This window comes from Chaetura pelagica, unplaced genomic scaffold (assembly GCF_000747805.2).
Source record: "Chaetura pelagica isolate M959 unplaced genomic scaffold, ChaPel_1.0 scaffold391, whole genome shotgun sequence".
NCBI lineage: Eukaryota > Metazoa > Chordata > Aves > Apodiformes > Apodidae > Chaetura > Chaetura pelagica.
The window spans coordinates 1,449,360-1,468,057 of record NW_009952047.1 but is presented as its reverse complement, the minus strand read 5'-3'; the positions used below and the strand labels follow the sequence as shown (position 1 = coordinate 1,468,057).

At 41.1% G+C, this 18,698-nt stretch overlaps 1 protein-coding gene across 1 annotated transcript in view; it reads right to left on the bottom strand.

Moving 5' to 3' along the window:
• Positions 1 to 18,698, bottom strand: part of LPAR1 (lysophosphatidic acid receptor 1) — a 48,754-nt gene that overhangs the window by 20,303 nt on the left and 9,753 nt on the right. The window contains exon 2 of the mRNA XM_010002906.1: positions 16,166 to 16,913. Coding sequence (XP_010001208.1) covers positions 16,166 to 16,913 — 748 coding nt within the window. The remainder of the gene's footprint in view (positions 1 to 16,165; positions 16,914 to 18,698) is intronic.

Genomic DNA, 18,698 nt, shown 5'->3' with positions numbered 1-18,698 from the left:
CATTCTGGATCAAACCTTTACTGGCCATTATCTGTGCAATCTACTCTTTCAATTACTGATGCTCAATCAGGCCCTGAGCTTAGGAACTAGAAGAACAAAATGAGGTTAAAATAAAATAAAATAATTTTTTAAAGTGTAATTTTGCAATTTTCCAGAGCACTGAGGAGGGGTATAATCTTCCTAGAACAAGCAAAATTTTAGGGAGTCTGGAAAAATATGTGTCCTCTGCACCTCTAACCACTGCCTTGCAGGAAGACCTGCCTCAGCCATGCTTGGTGTCTCTGGGCTCCACAGGACACAGAGTGGGCTACTGAAGGTAAGAAACCTCAAAGCCCCCCCATAAATCTCAGCAGCAACAGTAAAACAACCTGCCCCAGCCAGTGGCCAAGAGCAGTGGGCTTTGTTGCATCCTAGTGCCCAGCTCCCTTGGACCTGACCAGCCAGGGAAGCTGAGAAGCAAACACCTGCATACACAGCTCTGCAGTCAAGGTGCTCCAAACCTTGCTCACTGGGGTAGCTCTCTCCTTCAGTCAGAGAGATACATCAACAAGAGGGGCTCAATGGTCAGTATGTAACTGTACTATTTTCTAAACCTTCCAAGGGAAAAAGTTTAAAGTTCTATACCCATATTCATGGGAGATTTTTATTTATTTTTAACTCTCAGCAACTCAGTTTCTAGGGAATTAAGAATTTATTCTGATCATAAACAACTTGCAGATGGGCTGCAAGGCATGAAACAGGCAATTTCAGCAAAAAGACAAAAAAACCCCAACCCAGAACATTTAAAAAGCTAGAACATTTTTTTAAACAATTCAGCAAAAGCACAATGAACAAAGTGCTCCCTGTTAATGAAATACTGTTTATCATCCATATCCATGAAAGAAATGTAAGAGGATATTGCCGTTTATTGTACATTAAAAATAAGATGTTTTTCAAGTGTAAAAGATCTAATTCAGCTGTTTCTTATTGGTAACATACAAACTGGAAAAAATGTTATTGCCACTGGCAGGGTGAAAATGCAACAAACGCTTCTTGTATTTCACAGTCTAGTTTCCAAAAATGCAGGGAAAAAAAAAAAAAAAAGTGCTTCTCTTCCAGGAGTAAATCTCTATATGCTGGATATTTATGGTGATGACAATGGTTGGCAAGAAGGTGGGTACACTTGCTTTCTGGAAATAGGCCTAGAATTAATGGCTTTTCCCTGCCATGCCATGAGCCAGGAGAGCCCAGCAGCCCCATCAAAGAGTCTCCCAAGATGGGGCCACTTTTGCTGCAGGACAGGGTGGTCCGGGATGTAATGGCCCCGCAACACCCTCCCACAGCAGATGCTCCCACATACCATCCCAGCAGCAGGGCTGGCTCTCAGAGGTGCTGCTCCTGCCTGCCAGCTGAAAAGGAGCAAGGCCACAGAGATAAAGCTATAAATAAAGGTAGTGGAGAGACAGGAACACAAGGAGTAGAGAGGGAGGGTGGGTGAAGAATAAAACAAAATTTAAATAAAAGGAAAATCTCACGGGAGCAGCATCAATCACTACTGCATTCTCTGGAATGTATTTAAAAGGTCACATTTCTCAAGTGCACATGGCTTTATACACACCTCTCACACTTACTTGGTGGGGCAAACAAGGCAGCACTGCTTATCTGAAAGCTTTCTGCTCTTTAATATCACCACACAGCAGCACAAGGTGGATGCAGCGCTTGGATATTTGATGGATTAATAGACTGAAAGCTAAAGTGTTCATCTAAGCAAAGCTATGTGAATTATTTCCAGTTAATCAGTTTGATTTGTTTGTTTATTTAAATTGACCCCTCCTCACTCTAGGCTGAACCATGCCAAGCTTTTGTGCTGGGAAGATAGAAACGAGCACAGATCATTTTGTGCAGAACACAGGCTAGACAGCCAAGGATTAGATTATGATTGTCCTCAATGAAGGACCATTTTTAATTCCTGTGGTCTACAGAAGCCATTTAGGCTACTAAGCAATATGCACTCCCTTTACCTTTTATTTCGTGTGTGTGACAATAGGTAGGACCTGAAGCTCTAACACACTCTGATATTACTCTCTCCTTGTTGAAGAAGAGTAAATCTAAAATGCAACTGGAAGACAAAGCCTGTCCACCAGGCTGAGCATCAGGCAGCAAGCAAGCAGCAAGCAATGATCCCTCAGTGCCCAGTACCCCTACACCTACATCCCACAACACTACTTCTACCTGGGGCAAGGGCCTTTTGGGAAACAGGCTGCAAAATGCAGAACAGGGACATGTGGAGCAGGTCAAGGGGCCAGGCAGGTCAGAAAGTTTTTGCAGGTGACCGTGTTGTGCACCTCCTCCCCCTGTGTTGCAGAGGTGAGAAGCCTCCACTGGGGATGGGAATGGCATTGGCAAGAGTCCCTGCCAAAACCCAGGGAGGAGGGACCAGAGCCAGATGCTGAATTAACAGCTCTCTTGGGAGTCTGCATCTTCTCTCCTCACATGGGGCTGACAGGCTTTTTCAACACAGATCTCATAAAGCCCATAGTGTGCCTGAGAAAAAAAAACAGAAGAAACCCCATATCTGCATGTCCTCAGAGCTGAATCCTGCAGATCACCCTATATTCTGGCACTAGAAGAGGAACAGAGCAAGCAAAAAGCCAAGTTGCTTCATCTTACTGTGTTACGTAACAAGCATGTGTATTTGAAATAGTAACAAAAATTTGTAATCTCTTTAAGAATAGTTAAGACATTCCACTGCTGTATCCTTCCAAAAGACATTTTGTTGAAATAAATTCATAAATCTTCATGAAGCACCCACACAAGTTCCAGAAACTATGCCAAGCATTGCCAGAATGTAGTGCTGGTAGTTTCTTCTGTACTTCACAATGTATGCAGTGCATTATCTTCAGTACCAAGGTACTCTTCCACTATCGCCTAACAGAGAGAGTTACCTCCCTCTCTAATATGAATTATTGACTCTTCTGCTTCAAAACAAGAATTTTAGTCAGGATATTTGTCTTGGGAAACGATTATTTAGCTTTCTAAATGCTGCCTGGTATGAACTGGCATTCAGTGGAGGAATAAAAAACCAAAGTAAACACTTCACAACTGCATGCTCCCAACTAATGATAAGGGTAGTCAACTGCTGAAGCAAAATACAACACAAATTAAAATCCAATCAATGTACCCATTCATGTCACATTCCTAAGAGCAGGAGAGTAGTTTACCAAGCAAGCCTTTTGGTATTCTGAAATGATATAAAACCACTCCATATTTGGCTGACAAACCATACACTTGAAGTGCAGCAGTAGGTACAAAAATGGAGGCATAACTCTGAATTGTCTAAAATGAGGACCATGACCTCTCTGCCTCCTTCATACGTAGAAAAGAGGATAGAAATTTCTCAGTCTTATATGGGGAATGAGACTGAAATACCTAAGGATGTCTGTCAGCAGGACTGCAAGATACTACCTTCACCTCTTGCCTTGAGGTAGAAGAATAGCTTCTGGTCTCCTCAGATGCACTCTGCCACTCCTCCAGGGAGCAGTAATGGCAAAGTTTAGAGCTTGCTAACTGTTAGTATGTGTTTGGAAAGCTCAAGAGGTTCAAATGAGACTTCCAATAAATCAGTAGCAGTTGCTTTTGTGTCCAGCAGGATGGATTGAGCTGCTTGGGAGTTGGGACTGGCTAATGTCTTCAGGAAACCAAGACAGAGCAGAGGCTTTTAAATCAGAAATTAACAAGCCAGATATCTCTCTGCCTTGGCATTACTTCACCCATTGGAGATTAAAAATACACTACTTTTTACAGGATGTAAGGGCTGTCTTCATATTCTTTGGCTTCCATGCAATCCTTACATTTTATTTTGCTTGGGCAAAGATGCACGGCAAAGGCAAGAGATTTCCTAGGCACTGAACTTCATTTCACTATTCACCTCCGGGGGATGACCTGGAACATGATGGTATACCCTGCTGATATGACTTGGAACACCAAACACGAGCAGACAAACTCTACAAGTCTGCCAGCTCAAGACAAACAATTCTTCTATCACAAATGTTTGTTTTGACCTGTACAAGCAGGGGTTAGAAACACCCACTCACCCTGCTTTCTACAGCATGGTATGAGCAGATGGGAGTTGTTATGCACTTCTATTTGCAGAGAAGACACGACTTTACTCCCTCAGTCTGTGCCTTTCCCCATCCATGAGGCTCTTTACATCCTAGAGTTAAGTGACTCTTTGTAGCCTCTTTGCCATCTGAGAGCAAGGGGCTGTTTCACACATCACTTAAAGCTGACGGTTTCTTACCGAGTATTGAAATAAATGTATTTCCCCATTAAACAGTTGTAAACTGAAGGTAGGCACCTCACTGCTTAATGTACATACCTAAACTCATGGCTATGCCAGTGAATTTTTACTTGTAACCCACCTTTATCAGAAGCAGACCTTGTAGCACCAACTGCTGATTAACAGGCGTGACATTATTATTATACCGTTATGACACTTATTCACCAGACTCTTCACTTCTCACTCTGCATGCCAGCTGATGAGATAAATAAAACCACAGCCAGTTCCTCCTCTTATGTTCAAGGTCTGAAGTTATTTTTTTTAGTTATGCAGAAGTTTCTCCTTCCAGTTCACAGGAGCTAGCTGAAATGCAGGTGCAATAGCAGGGAAGCAGGTGGGCTGTGCAGGGCAGTGTGTCATGGGGGAGGCTGGCAGGTGATGCCAGGCCCCTGGCACGGTATCTAGCCTGTTTTGGGATGTTAGAACAGCTGCTCCAATTTCACTCTGCATGCCAGCTGATGAGATAAATAAAACCACAGCCAGTTCCTCCTCTTATGTTCAAGGTCTGAAGTTATTTTTTTTAGTTATGCAGAAGTTTCTCCTTCCAGTTCACAGGAGCTAGCTGAAATGCAGGTGCAATAGCAGGGAAGCAGGTGGGCTGTGCAGGGCAGTGTGTCATGGGGGAGGCTGGCAGGTGATGCCAGGCCCCTGGCACGGTATCTAGCCTGTTTTGGGATGTTAGAACAGCTGCTCCAATTTAGGAATAGAAAGCACAGCTCCCACTGCACCCTTTTCTCTTACATAGCAGGAGTCATAGTAGAAAATACATAATTAAACATGTTGGCTTTGGTAATTATTGAAAATAACCAACTTAAAAAAATTTAAAAATCTAACATATAATCAAGTAAATCCAGTTACATATCTAAACTAATTTAATATTTTTTTAAAAAATCCTTCATTTTTCCTTTTATGGACTACAATTTTCAATTTTAGTTTGTTTAATGGAAGAAAGTGGCAACCATTCTACAAATGTGCAACAGATTTACACAGTTTTTTCTTTTCTCTCTATATATAGAGCTTTTGCTTGGAAAATTCATATCTATGTGACTTCATATACTTCTAAAAAAGTAAAAAGTGAGTACTTAAAGGCAACTTCAAAAGAGGGGAATGAGAATTATCAATGCCATATGTTAGAACAAGTTCTTCCTGAGGTTACATCAATATCAGAAGATGGGAAACAGCTCCCATTAGGGGAGAACAAGGAAGGTACTGAGTCCAGGGTCAGAGGAAACAATTTCCATGAAAAGAAGATAAATGCAGGAACTTGGCAGCTTTTTCTGCTTGCAACCGCTAAAATCCCTCCTCCCTTCTTCAGGAGACTATGACTTCCTTCATGAAGGAAGATATTTTAAAAATTTTTACTGTCCTTGCATATCTATTACTCTATTAGCAAATTTTGTACTTGGATACCAAGTATTTTAATAAAGCAGAAACACCCAAGCAGCTAGCTCTGACTTCAACATAGAGAAATGCAAGAGGAGTGCTCTCTCTCACTCCTCTCAAACTTATCTGAACCTTTTTAAAAATACCACCTCTTAGGCTGTTAACACCAATATCAAGGAATTACTGTTTCAACCTACTGCAAGACATAGAGCCTGTTCTCCTAACATCAGTCCACAGCAGCAGATGACCAGCCCTGTGGCAGGTACGTCTGGGACAGTTTTACAAATAAAATTCTTACTTTGCCAGTTGTAGAACTTATGGTCACCCTGTCCACAAACTTCAAAGCATTCATCCCTGGGACTTCAAACACCTCCTGCTCACTGGTGGAACTGGAAACCAAGGATTTTCACTTACAGTAGTTTCCCTTGCTCCGGTAGTTCATTAAGCAGCATGGACAGATGGACAACATATGAGTGCAGAAAAGAAACACTTCAGCCGTAAAAAATTATGTCCTGGCTTCTGAAGCATCATGACCCTTCATACAAGCTCAGACCCTTTACCTGCTCTCCAGGCACTGATGGGTAAGGATATGTGTCTGCCACTGGACCTGCCACACACACAAGAAGCGCTTTTGAACATGCATTTCTCCACTTGGGTACAGGGAAAATGAACTTCAGAGACATGTTTAGGCTAGGAAAAGTGGAAGGGTCACATGAAGATTTCCTGAATGAGAACTGCAGAAAGCGTGGTTATTTTCTGTCACTGTTGTTGGTTTCAGCTTTAAAGAGGATAAAATCTTTAAGTGTGTTATAACAACTTACTAATGAAAGGGCCGGGAGGGGGGGGGGAAGTTTGTTTGTTGTTCTTTTTAAAGACAAAAAAAGACTTTCATCTGAAAGAAAAAAAGAAAAAAAGATAGTCCATTTATGAGCTCAGTGACAGCATCTCCCACTGTATGAAAAAGGAAAACAGGAAGCTGTTCTGCTATCAAAGCCAGAACTAGAAGAGCTCAGAATCACATTTTTCTTTCATTTTTAGGTTCAAAATACATTTATTTAAAAAATGCAGAAACTGCACTATTTCCTTCAATATGATTTTCATGCTGAGACTAGAAGGAGAGTGGCACAAAGGCTGTTGTCTGAAGGCCACCACTCACTGCCAACCATTTCCCACCCTGTGGACCAGCTGCTGTACCTCAGATGTCTCAACAAGCTTTTCCACTACCAATAATTTTGTGTTCTGATGTGAAGAGCCTACTTTCATTGAAACTGCAAAGGCAATAATAATTTGGGGTTTTAAATTTTATTCTTCTGTTTTCATGGATCACACCAGAAAAGCTGAGAATACTCACTCACTGCTCACATGCATTGAAGCAAAGCACACGAAGGAGCACCACTTCTCTCCCACAAAACACTCTCTTGTTCTCAGTGTTTTCCACTGTTGGAAACAAATAATTGTTCAGTGCCTCACTGAATGCAGTTTTGCTATGTGACAAGTGAACAGCTGGCATGTTTGTTCACACAGTTTCTCAAGCTGAGGTCTAGCTTTAAGCTCAGCTTTGCATTTGAGCAGCTTTCACCAAAACATGGGAAGAACAAATGGTCTCACAAAGATGAAAACACAGGACAGTAGCTGGACTTTGACACCACCCCAAACCTTCCAGACTGCAAATGCTTTGCTTCAACAGTTACCATAAATGTATCAGTTTTCTCTGAAGATGCAAGAAACTTAAACAGTCAGAGGAAAAAAATAAGGAAGACATCTAAAACCAAACTCTCTGTGAAACTATGTGCTTTCTAGAGGACAAAACTGTTACCTTGCGAGCAGCCATTTTGTGAAAGCATTATTGTTGCCTCTTCTAAAGGATGGATTTCCATCTTCTGTTCCAAAAATTAATCTCAAAAAGTCCAAGATCAATGAGTCCTGCTCATATTCTGCTGTTCTACACATAGGCCTTCCTGTACATGCTGATTTAATTTTTTTTTTCTTGGTAACAGTTTCTACGCTAAGGCCTGAGCTTTTCTCAAAGTTTACCAAGACCTCTGGGTTAGAGCAAATGTCCCACAACATATCCCCATCCATGATTTTGGAGAAGCCCAGGTTGATGAGTATTTTCACTCATGGCAGTAGCCCTAGTAAGTGGAGTCATGATGGCAGAGTAAGGCACAGTACAAACTCATTTTGGTTTAGTGCAGATTTTCACTACGTGAATTTCACTCCTCAGCCAGCAGTTTATTTCACCTGGGTCCAACAGAAAATGTTGTTTTCTACTGCTTGGGGGTAAGGGTGTGATTTCCAAGTCTTGTCATTCATAAAGAAAAATAAAACTCCATTCTTTTTGCCTTGTTGAGAAGAATACCTGCTTTTGCTGTTGCGATGAATTTCTAGAAGCCTTTTAGAAACAAGAGACAACCTATGCAAGTGATTGTAATTTTTAAAAAAAAATATTTTATTTTTAGGCAAAAGCTGAACATGAGTACACACCCAGAACTACTCAAGGTTTATCCCCCCTCTCACCATTCTTGGAAGAACACAGAGAGCTTTCCTTTGCCCTTTAGTTTTATTTCTTCCCTGAAAAGGTAATAAATTATACTGAAGTCAGGGGAGAGGCTTTTATTAAACAAGGCCTCATTTCCATCATATGTAGAGGAATGGATTTACTAGAGTGATTTTCCCCGTTCAAAAATAAAATAAAACCACATTCCTGCCTTGGGAAATGATGGAAGTTTCTCAAAGCATAGTTTCAAAGGATCCCAAATGAAAATAAATAATACTTATTCTGAAGGGGGAAAGAAGGGGGAAACTTCTAAATGTTTTCCCCAGGGTGAAGCAATGAATTACATAGGTATACCCATAATACTTTAGAGAAAAGACTGTTTCCAAGGTCCTATCAACTTTAGCTCGGGATGCAATAATTTTAATTGGGAAAGTCAGTGAAGAAATTAAGCAAGAACAAGACTCCCAACACATCTGGTCAGGCTCTGGGTTTAGAGAAACAGCTACCTGGATCCAAGTCAGCAGTAACTTTTGCTTCAGCAAGGACAGCTTGCACAGGCTTGTTTTGAAAAAGAAAGCTCCTTATGAAGTTCATCACACAAACAAACTGTCCACAGTGTAATTTCCAGATGCTGTGCTTCCTTATTCTTTTTCCTTTCAATATCCTCACCAGCCACGCAGTACTGGGAAGATATTTGGCTTGAAGCTACTAGCCAAAATTAAAAAAGATCAACTGGAATTCATTTGCAGAACTATAAACGACAAATAAAATGATCGGTGAGTGAGATTTAGAGAGACAGATTTTCAGAGCACACATAGTATTGCTTTTACTAGCAGTATGAAAAAAAAAAAAAGCAAGCACGAAACATCTTTGCACATACTACAGTCACTGCATTACAACTTAGATCCTTAACAAGTTTTCATGTCTCCATTATATTAACTGACAGCAGAAACACATCTTGCTGATAAAATGTAACTATCTGATTTTTAATAGTTCTTTGTGAAATTTTGTCTTCCTTTTATAAAACAGTTTGATTTTTCTAATATAATACAAGAAAATAAGAACACATTTTTTACATGTATGAACATAAAAATATTAGTCCACTCCTTATGGATAACAGACATCATTAAAAATTATTTTTTGTTATTAAATCTGAATGATTTCACAATTAAACATTCTAACAATCAGTAATATAAAAACTTCTTACTTGCAAGTGAAAAGTACACTTTCAAAATAAAACTCAACACCAACATGTCATTAAGAAAATGGGAAAAAAACCCAAAACACCCCAAAAATATTGGAAGTAGTAGCAGCAGACCCTGGAAGCCACCCCCACTCCAAACTATATGTGTCTTTTTCCTCCAAGGGAGTTTCTGAGGAGCAATCATAACTACTCTTAAGGACTTCACTAAGAAAAAAGAAAGAAATACAAGCCATCAAAAATCCTGTAGGATAAGGTATGCTACTTAAAACAAAACAAAACCACTTACAGAATAATTTTAATCAAGATTTCATTTCTTCATGCAAATATTTGATGATACAGCTTGAAAGTGCTGTCATCACACTGCAGCTCTGAAAGCACTTATTATAAACCTTCACTCTCCATACAATGGTAATAAACATCAATCTTATAAATTCTATGAGGATTGCTCCATTTAGCCACATTTAGCCAAATTTCCCAGTTTATTCGACTGTGGGATAAATTCACAGCTTATGCAATTTTAAAATACACTTATCTAAAAACACTGGGAGAGCACATAACTGCATGCTGTGTCCTAGAACAGAAAGTCATTGATGTTCAGGCTCATATTGCTATGCCAGTTCCAGAGTTTATTGCCCTGTTTTTCCGTCAGGACTAAATCAATACACAAGCGACATTACTGTGATGCAGGGGTCAGGCAGGGTTGGTGACTGTGAACCAGCCCTCCGTGCTGGCCACAGGGTAACCTGGTATTTATGGCTTCACACTCCCCCACTTCAAGAGGAGAAGCTGTGAAATGTGCTGCCCTCATCTGAACAACAGCCTGAACTTAACACCCAGCCCAGCTCTCTATGGAAAATGTAATAATATCAAGGAAAAAAACCCCACAACTGGATGATGCTCTCCTCCAACCTGGGCCACCCCTACCTGGTGGAAGGACATCTCCAAGCTAAGACAACTTCCTCATTTTCAGTCATGTGAGGGAAAAGACTCCTGGAGAGCTCAGCTTGCATCATACCAGTATGACTCCTCAGGGAGGAGGTGAATAGGTAAAGTCATGTTCCAGTCACAGAGCTCAGAGTTAAACCCTGACCTCCTCATAAGATCCTTTTATCAGTTGCATTGTGCTACCAGCGCTGATGTTTGCTTTGGTACACAAAAATAACTTTGCATGGGCAGGGAAGGGCTACCAAAGTTCACGTGATGCTATGTCTACACAAGGTCATCTTCAGGACCACTTACTTTGTAACTGGTGAAATATAGTTAATAAGGCTTAGGAAAGTCAAAGTCTTAAGATTTGGGGCCAGTGATGATAGGCCATGCCAGTTAGCCACCAGACACTGCATGGAAACAAAGATGTGCCTCTAGCACATCTGGCTGTTGTTACTCAGGTTGTAGCACTATTTCACAATCTTTTTATATTTTGCTGAGAATCAAGTGCTCTTACTGCATGAGTGAGGGAAGGCGGGAAAGATGCAGGCTGCATGTCATGGGAGACAGCATAGTTATTAGAAACATCTTTTAAAAAATGTGCCTCCACAGAACTTAATGTTTTTGATCTTAGAATGAAATGTTGCATATCAATCACCCAGAATGGTTAAAGTTATTATTAATGTACTTTATTTGCTTTAACTGTCTGGCTACAATGTGTGCTGACACTCATATGCATTACCACAGTTATTTGCTGCTTTCTGTCTCCACTTGGTACCTAGTTGTGAAAGAAAAGCTACAGAAGTATAAAGTCTCTCATGCAATTTATAACTGTGGCAGAAAGAGAGGGCAGGAAAAAAAGCTGTTGCTGAGCAGTTCCATCCTTCCAGATGTTTATACTGAACTTCCAGATGTTTTCCTTGCATTTATTGCCTTGTAATAAGTAAAGGACTGTCTTGAAACACAGTGAGACTCCCTTAAATCAAAACAGTTTATACAAAAAGAACCTTCACTTTTTTATCTGTACCCACATTAGTTTCCAAATCTTTACAGAATAAACCACATTCCTCCAAACAAAGCGGATGGTCTCACGGACAGGAAAAACCAAAGTGCCTTTTTAGTTCCCAGGCAGACTAAAAAAGCTAAGTGATCATTAATTTATCATTTACTCTCCCTGTGTCCTGGGTGCTAGCTGTGGTGGTCAGCTCAACAGGCACACCTAATTTTGGCCAAACACTCTTGAGTACTCATCCAACACAGAAGGCTAACTGGCAGGATTGATAAAATACACTTAAGAAGTGTTGCTGCTATTATTTTTTTAAAAATTCAGTAATAAAACCTCAGTATGACAATCTCACTATCTAATGTCCAAATTGAGAAGAATGCCCAAAGATGCATATGGAGGTATAGTGAAGAGTCATCCACATTGTAAAAACACAACTGATACATTAAGGGTAGGTGTTTAATCCGCATTTTGGCAGGAGAATAAACATGCTAACCTTTCAAGAGTAATGATCTAAGTTACCTAAAATGCAGGAAGAAAAGACATCCGAAGAGACCATCATGACTTATTCCAAGCTATGGAAATCCAGAGCAGGGCAAGTTTTTTCAGCCCTGAGATCCTCTTTTGGTGCTTTCACTGCTTTTTAGAACAGTACTCAGATACTGTCATCCATTTTGAGGCCAAATCTGCTACGCCAAATGTACTCAGTCTAACTACGACCTCCACCAGAAAAAACAGTTTTGTCCTTAAACGCAAGATAAGAAAATGTGGAGGATGGAATAGAGGATGCCAACTTTCAGCTGTTGGATCTGCTAGGTTTCTGCCTGTTCCTGTGACTGCTCATTTGAATGTCACACATGGTGGTGGTGAAAGGCAAAGTGTCACTGAGCTGCCAGCCAAACCAGACCTGGTATGATGCCCCTGTGTGGTACACTGATCAGTCCAGCCTTAGCCCAGCATGAAGGAAAGGCATGCTCTAGAGAAAGAGCTTCATGTTCCTTGTTACTGTCAAAAGATTTCAAAAACAGCTTTGTTAAAAAAAAAAAAAAAAAAAAAGGGCTCAACTATGAAATCACTTCCTTCTGTTTAAAATATTTTAGTCAAGACAAAAAAAAAAAAAAAGGGCATGGAAAAAAACCATAATAATAATAAAAAATCATCATCTCTGCTTTTGACTTGTTCCGAGGGCTCAGCATCCCACCCGGATGACGCAGTGTGCCAGATCCCGACCGCTCCAGCCAGCGCGGTCCCTCCCTCACAATCAGCCCTTGTCCGGGCCGCTGTCCGGGCGCTCCCGCTGCCGGAGGGACCGCCCCGCCCCGCCGGCTCTTCCCCCGGAGCAAGGCAGCGAGCAGCGAGGGGGGCAGGCAGTGTTAGGCGGCTAGCAAACAAGAAGCTCTTGTGTTCATTTCCTCCTGCCCCTCGAAAACGTAGCGTGCATGGGGACGGGGGAAAAGACGATCTTCTGCTTGCCGCAGAGAGGCTTTGCTTGGGACTACAGCCAGCAGCACAAGTTCACCCGTTTATGTTAGTTTAAAAGTCAAACGAACAAGTTCATTGGTGCCCAAATCAAACGGTGTTACTTATAGCTGATCAGCATTTTAACAAAGATCCTAAGACAGACTGGATTGCCTCCCTCTGCCAATGCTCATAGGTTTATTCAGACTTCCAGCTCTGCATTTCCCTGGTTCCCAAGGCGAAACGAATTGCTTCCTCCTGGGTTTGTGGGCTGACACACACCAGCTCCCTTTCCTACTCAGCTCTGGGGCAGGAGAGGAGGGACAGGGATCATAAGAATAAACTGAATATGAAGCAATCGTATTCTTAAGATTCCCCTCTCCACCTCCAGCAAAAAAAGTCGGTTTCTGCCTCAAACAGCAACGTATGTATTAGCGTGATCTGCACCATTAAGGTAGGGGGTCTTTCCCTCTCTGTGCTACTTGAGGTTCACTGATGCACAGAAAGTCAGATAACATTTGATAAAAGTTTAGCAAGTTGCTCCAGGCAGCCTATGACACTCACCTTTCTGCCTTTCCCAAAGGTGAAGGAGATAAACTTGTAGCACCATGCATGGACTATCTATGTAAGAGGGCACTCGGGAAGCGCAGAACTGTTGTCTTCTCTGTCTACAAAATTTTAAGCCAGACTTGCAAGCAGACTGCAAGCTGTGCCAGAGCATCAGGATTCCCTTCTGATCAACAGGCTGACCACACCATCTACTCCAAACTGAGATATCCCCATACCGCTGCTTTTATTTTTAGAACCAGGGAACAATCCTCCATTGGAAATGCAAATTCAGTAATACAGGATGGCACTTGTCAGGTGATGGCAACTAATGAGCGAGTCTCATGGTTCATCTAGCACTCTGCTTAACACCCTAACAAACATTTAACCTCCCCAAAGTCCCTGTGGTTGCCTTCAGGCCTGATTTGTGGCTGTAGGTGATTTTTTTTTTTACTTAAGAAAATTCTTATTCATTGCTTTATAATTTTATTATTTATTAAAAACCAACAAACAAAACAACCCAAACCAACACAAAACCAAAAACCAAACCCACAGCTGTTTTCCACTCATTTTTATTTTGAAACTGTGCCTCACAGGAGGTTGCTGCTTCTTTACACTACAGTCCTATGACTGATCTCCTCCAACAAAAGAAACCAAGCTGCTTTGAAAAAAAACAAACCACCTTTTCAAAATAATGATGAAATGGGAGATCCAAACACAGGAATAAGAATGTCACAACCTGGGACTGCCTGTTTTCTCGAGACAGATTTAATAAAATAGTACATTACCTCTCTCTATGAATGATATTTCATGCAGATTAGAAAAGGTGCTAAAGCACACTGTGTTCACAACATGGAATGAATTTAACTGCACCAATAACAAGAAATAAGGTTCTGTTGGAATTTTGAAGAAATCTTCAAAATAAGCTACCTGGAGTTCCAAAAAGTCTTACTCCAAAGAGCCCCAGTGAGGAATCAGAGTTATTACTTAACTACATCAGCAGCTAAACTTGAGTCACTTTCAGTTTGGCTAATGCTACTTAACCTCTGGAGTGCTTCCGCTGTTTCCAGAAAAGTATCTGGAAAAAAAAGGCTACTTACTAGGGGAAAAAAGGGATACTTTTATGTTCTGTGTACACCTCTACCACTGTAGCCACACTAGGCTACTAGGAGAACAGAGGAGGCTGCAGTCACTACCTACCCTTCCATCTGCATACATATCTCTAGTTCCATAAGGGCTTGAGATTAGCTGCCATGTCCTATTTATTCAGTGATCATTTATTTATTCCTGCAACTCTGCACTGCAGCCGTGCAAGTGCTTACTAAGTCTGAGCCAGTCTTGCCCCTAACAGGAAAACTCCACTGCTCTATGAACAGCATTTCATTCAGGAGGGAAAATAGGGACTTATTTCCCAAAAAGAAGACTGCAAACCTTGAATTTGTGTTCTTAACATAATTTGCCTTTGCACTGTGAGGAAGATCACAGTGCTGGGGAGGTACAGATTTCCAAACCACTAGGCAGTCAGAAGAGGTTTTATCCGCTGCTCCAACCTCCCGAACAGAACTCAGGGATTCTTTCCCTGAGAAGAGCAGGACCTGTAGCAATACGACTTATGAATGGCTGAACAAGGTAGCTAACTACACAGTTCACGTTTTGGTCACAAAGCTAGTCAGAGAGCAACACGTAGTCTTGAACTAACAAGAGTTGACATAGTGACTCATATAAAATGTTTGCAACTATTCTGATGCACTTGTGAACACAGTAACTGCTTGAAAGCACAAGTCATGGTGTAAACCCATTGAAATCAGAATGTCAAAGCAGGAACCAGAGCTTAGTTTTAGGCTTTGCTGACTGTGTACAGTTGCATTTATGGGCTACCAGAGCACCTGCATAATGCAACAGGGTGCTAGGATCCCAACAGAGCTGTGCACTGTGCTGGAGAACCTCATGGGCAGAAACACAGTCTAGGACAAGGAGACAACTGGCACCAAACCTGCCTGCTTGCAGCTCATTCTCATCTCCAGAAACAAAGAGTAGAACAAACTGCAAAGAACTTCACCAGTATCCAGGTTGTGCTTTTGCATAAGGAAACTGAGAGCCCCAGACAAAACCCAAATACCACAAAAAGCCATCCACAAAACAGACTCCAAAGTTTTTCATTATATTTGTCTCATGTTTCCCTGTTTTCCAAGCCCTGTAGCTTAGGCCCCTCCTAAGCAGTGTGCTCAAGCACACCAGTGCTTCACAAGTGACTTTTCTGTATTAGAAAATTGGCAGATACTCATATGTGGCAAACATTACAGATCTGAGCAAACTGTACATACAGTCCTGCGTAACACACAAATCTCTTCATCAATAGCCTGTAGCCCCTGATTGTTCTTTAGACATGGGAACGCTGCTTTATAACACACAACACCCTTTGGGGGGCAAAAAGGAGATAAGAGGCACTACAGTGGAAGACCTATTCTTTCCTCTTAATTATTTTAAGGCTGTAGCCATTTGGCATCTCCAAAGGCAAAAGGTGAACTCTGCACAGGATAGAACTCCGCTACGACAGGTTGCATTGCTGCAAAAATCCACCTCTTTACACCTGGAGGTCGTGGATTTTTCATCACTTTCATGTTAAAGAGCAACAAGCTGCTGCTACCTGCTTCCATAAATGAGCTTGATATTCCCAACACAGTAATGAATGGTGGAGGTTCTTATGGCCTCCACCTCTTTTAGTGTCTTCTAAATGCTGTTGACTTTCCAGAAGCCTCACATATATTACTGAAATCGCCTGATAAGAAACAGAGGGAGAAGAACAGGGGAGGCAAAGCAAGCACTTACCAAGCACAATGACCACAGTCTTCAGGAGGCTCATCATGGTGTCTCGATTCCTGCGGGGTCCAGAACTGTGTCTGGACATTCTCATAGTCCTTTGGCGGACGTACCCAAAGATATGAGCATATAGGACCACCATGACCACAAAAGTGACCAGGTTGAAAATAGCCCAGAAGACCAGGTAGGAGTCACTATAGAGTGGGGCCATGTTGGAGCAGTGAGTTATATCACAAATACAGTTCCATCCGACACTTGGTATGGCACCCATGACGATGGCCATAGTCCAGATAACAACGATGACGACCACCACCCGCCGGTTGCTCATCCGAGTATGTAGCTGCATTCGGAAAACTGTGATGTGCCGCTCAATAGCAATGGCCAACAAATTGGCTACAGAGGCTGTCAGGCTAGTGTCAATGAGACCCTGACGGAGAAGCCAGGTGCTTACAGTCAGTCTTCTAGTGTTGGGCCCTGTGTTGAACATTAAGTAAAAGTAGGCCAGCCCTGCAAAAAAGTCTGCGGCGGCCAAGTTGGCCATTAAGTAATAAATAGGAAAGTGGAATCGGCGGTTGACATAAATAGCCACCATAACCAAGAGGTTGGCCAGCATTATGAAGATGCAGACGGTAATCCCCAGTCCCATTACAAGCTTGCTGACAGTATTCCATTCGGTGGCTAGATATTTTCCACTTCGGTTATAAAAGAAGGCAATGGTTTCATTGTAGTAGCACTGTGGTTCGCTCATGGCTGTGGACTGAAAGAAGAGGGGAGAAAAGAAAGAAAAAAGAATGACATCAGAACTGAAAACATAGGATTGCCTCCAAGGACAAGACACGCACAGAGAGCAGCAAGGAGACAGGAATGGAACATGCTACAGAACAAATTCATTTTTTTCAGACCAAATGGAATTCAACAACTCTTAAACAATTGCTTCGAGGAGTCTAGTAACAGCAACCAGATTAGAGACAACCTAAAATGCTTCCATCTGCTCTGGGAGCCCACATGATTTCTGACGTAGCTGTAAATTGCACAGCAAATGAGCTTCTTGGCCAAGGAGACATACTGAAAAATTCACTTAGAAGGGCATGCAATTTTTAATGAAGAAAAGTTAACTCTGTTACAGGACACCTTATTTATGTTATCAGTGCATAAAATTGTTGTTTAGCTGGAAAAGTGTTAAAGAAAGAGCTCCTCAAAACCAAGGAAAAGCGGATTAAATTTTTGAGCAAGTGTTAACTCATTCAGGTCTCTATCAGGGACATTCCTTCTTGTCCTGTCCTAAACACTAGCTAGAACAGCCTAAATTAAGATTGTCAATATGCTCAAAGTCTGTGATTTGCCAGGGCCAGGGGCTGTGTCTGTCCACAAAGCAGGAAGTGCGTTGATAAACAATACAGGAAGCATGCCACTGTATTTCTGCAAGCATTATTCTTTTTCCATCAGCCTCATTTCTAAACACAGTTTGAAATACTTGGACACCCTGCTTTTATGGCTGTGAAACTCTATTGATTAAACTTGATTTTTTACGAAAAAAAGAGGGGCATTTTTAGTAATAAGCCAGGTAATAAGGCAAATCAAAGAACAGAATAACACCAGTAAAAGATAAAAATTTCTTCCTATTAAAATATGCAAACAAAACTCTATGTTTTGGACAGCTCCAGCCATTCTGCAAGAAATGCTGCAAGTTAACCTAACCTTCATGTTAAACCAAAAATGTACAGAGTTGAAGAGAATTAGTAATTGGACTATAGTGAAAATAGTATATGATCAAGATTTCCTTAGAATTGCTCAAAGCTATTTCTGTTTCCTGTCATTTCCCCCTGTTTGTCAACACAAATAAGCCAACTCCAATAAAGCAACATACAAAACTTTCAATCTATTTCCCAAATGCATTAAATAACATCTAGATTTATATTAAAGAAAAAGGTCTTTTTAGAATTATTTTACCTCCAACCTAAACATAAATCAGAAACATTTGCAGACCCAGGATAATAAAAAGCTAGAGTAAATAGTATTTCTGAGCACAGCGACTATAAAACTTTTATTGTTCCTTTAGGATACATCAACTCTTAGGTTAGAAACCTTTCAGCCTTAATTATTTAAGAATTTTAAAAAGTTTTCATGTTGGATCTCTCTGTTGCATAGAAAAAAAGTGATTTATAAGCAATACTTAACAAAGGGAGACCTAGCTACAAGACATCTGGCTTTAATTCTTTGGTTAAAGACCATGTGGTAATAACAGGTCAAGTATAAGAACCCTTGAGGAAGAGAGGAAGTCATAGGAATGAATTAGTAGCCCTTATAAAAGCTTGCCAACATCTGCATTAATTATGTGAATGCCCTGCTTTTTTTTGCTCCCTGTAGGAATATCTGGATGCTGTCTTACAGCCTGAATTATAGAGGTCAGGACTCCAGGATCTAGTGGACTTTTCTGATCCTGAATAAAACCTTTCTTTTGTCTATATATTTGTCAATCTAATTTTTTTATTTTTTTTTTTTATTTTTTTTTCAGATGGCTGCTGCCCATATGTAATCATTC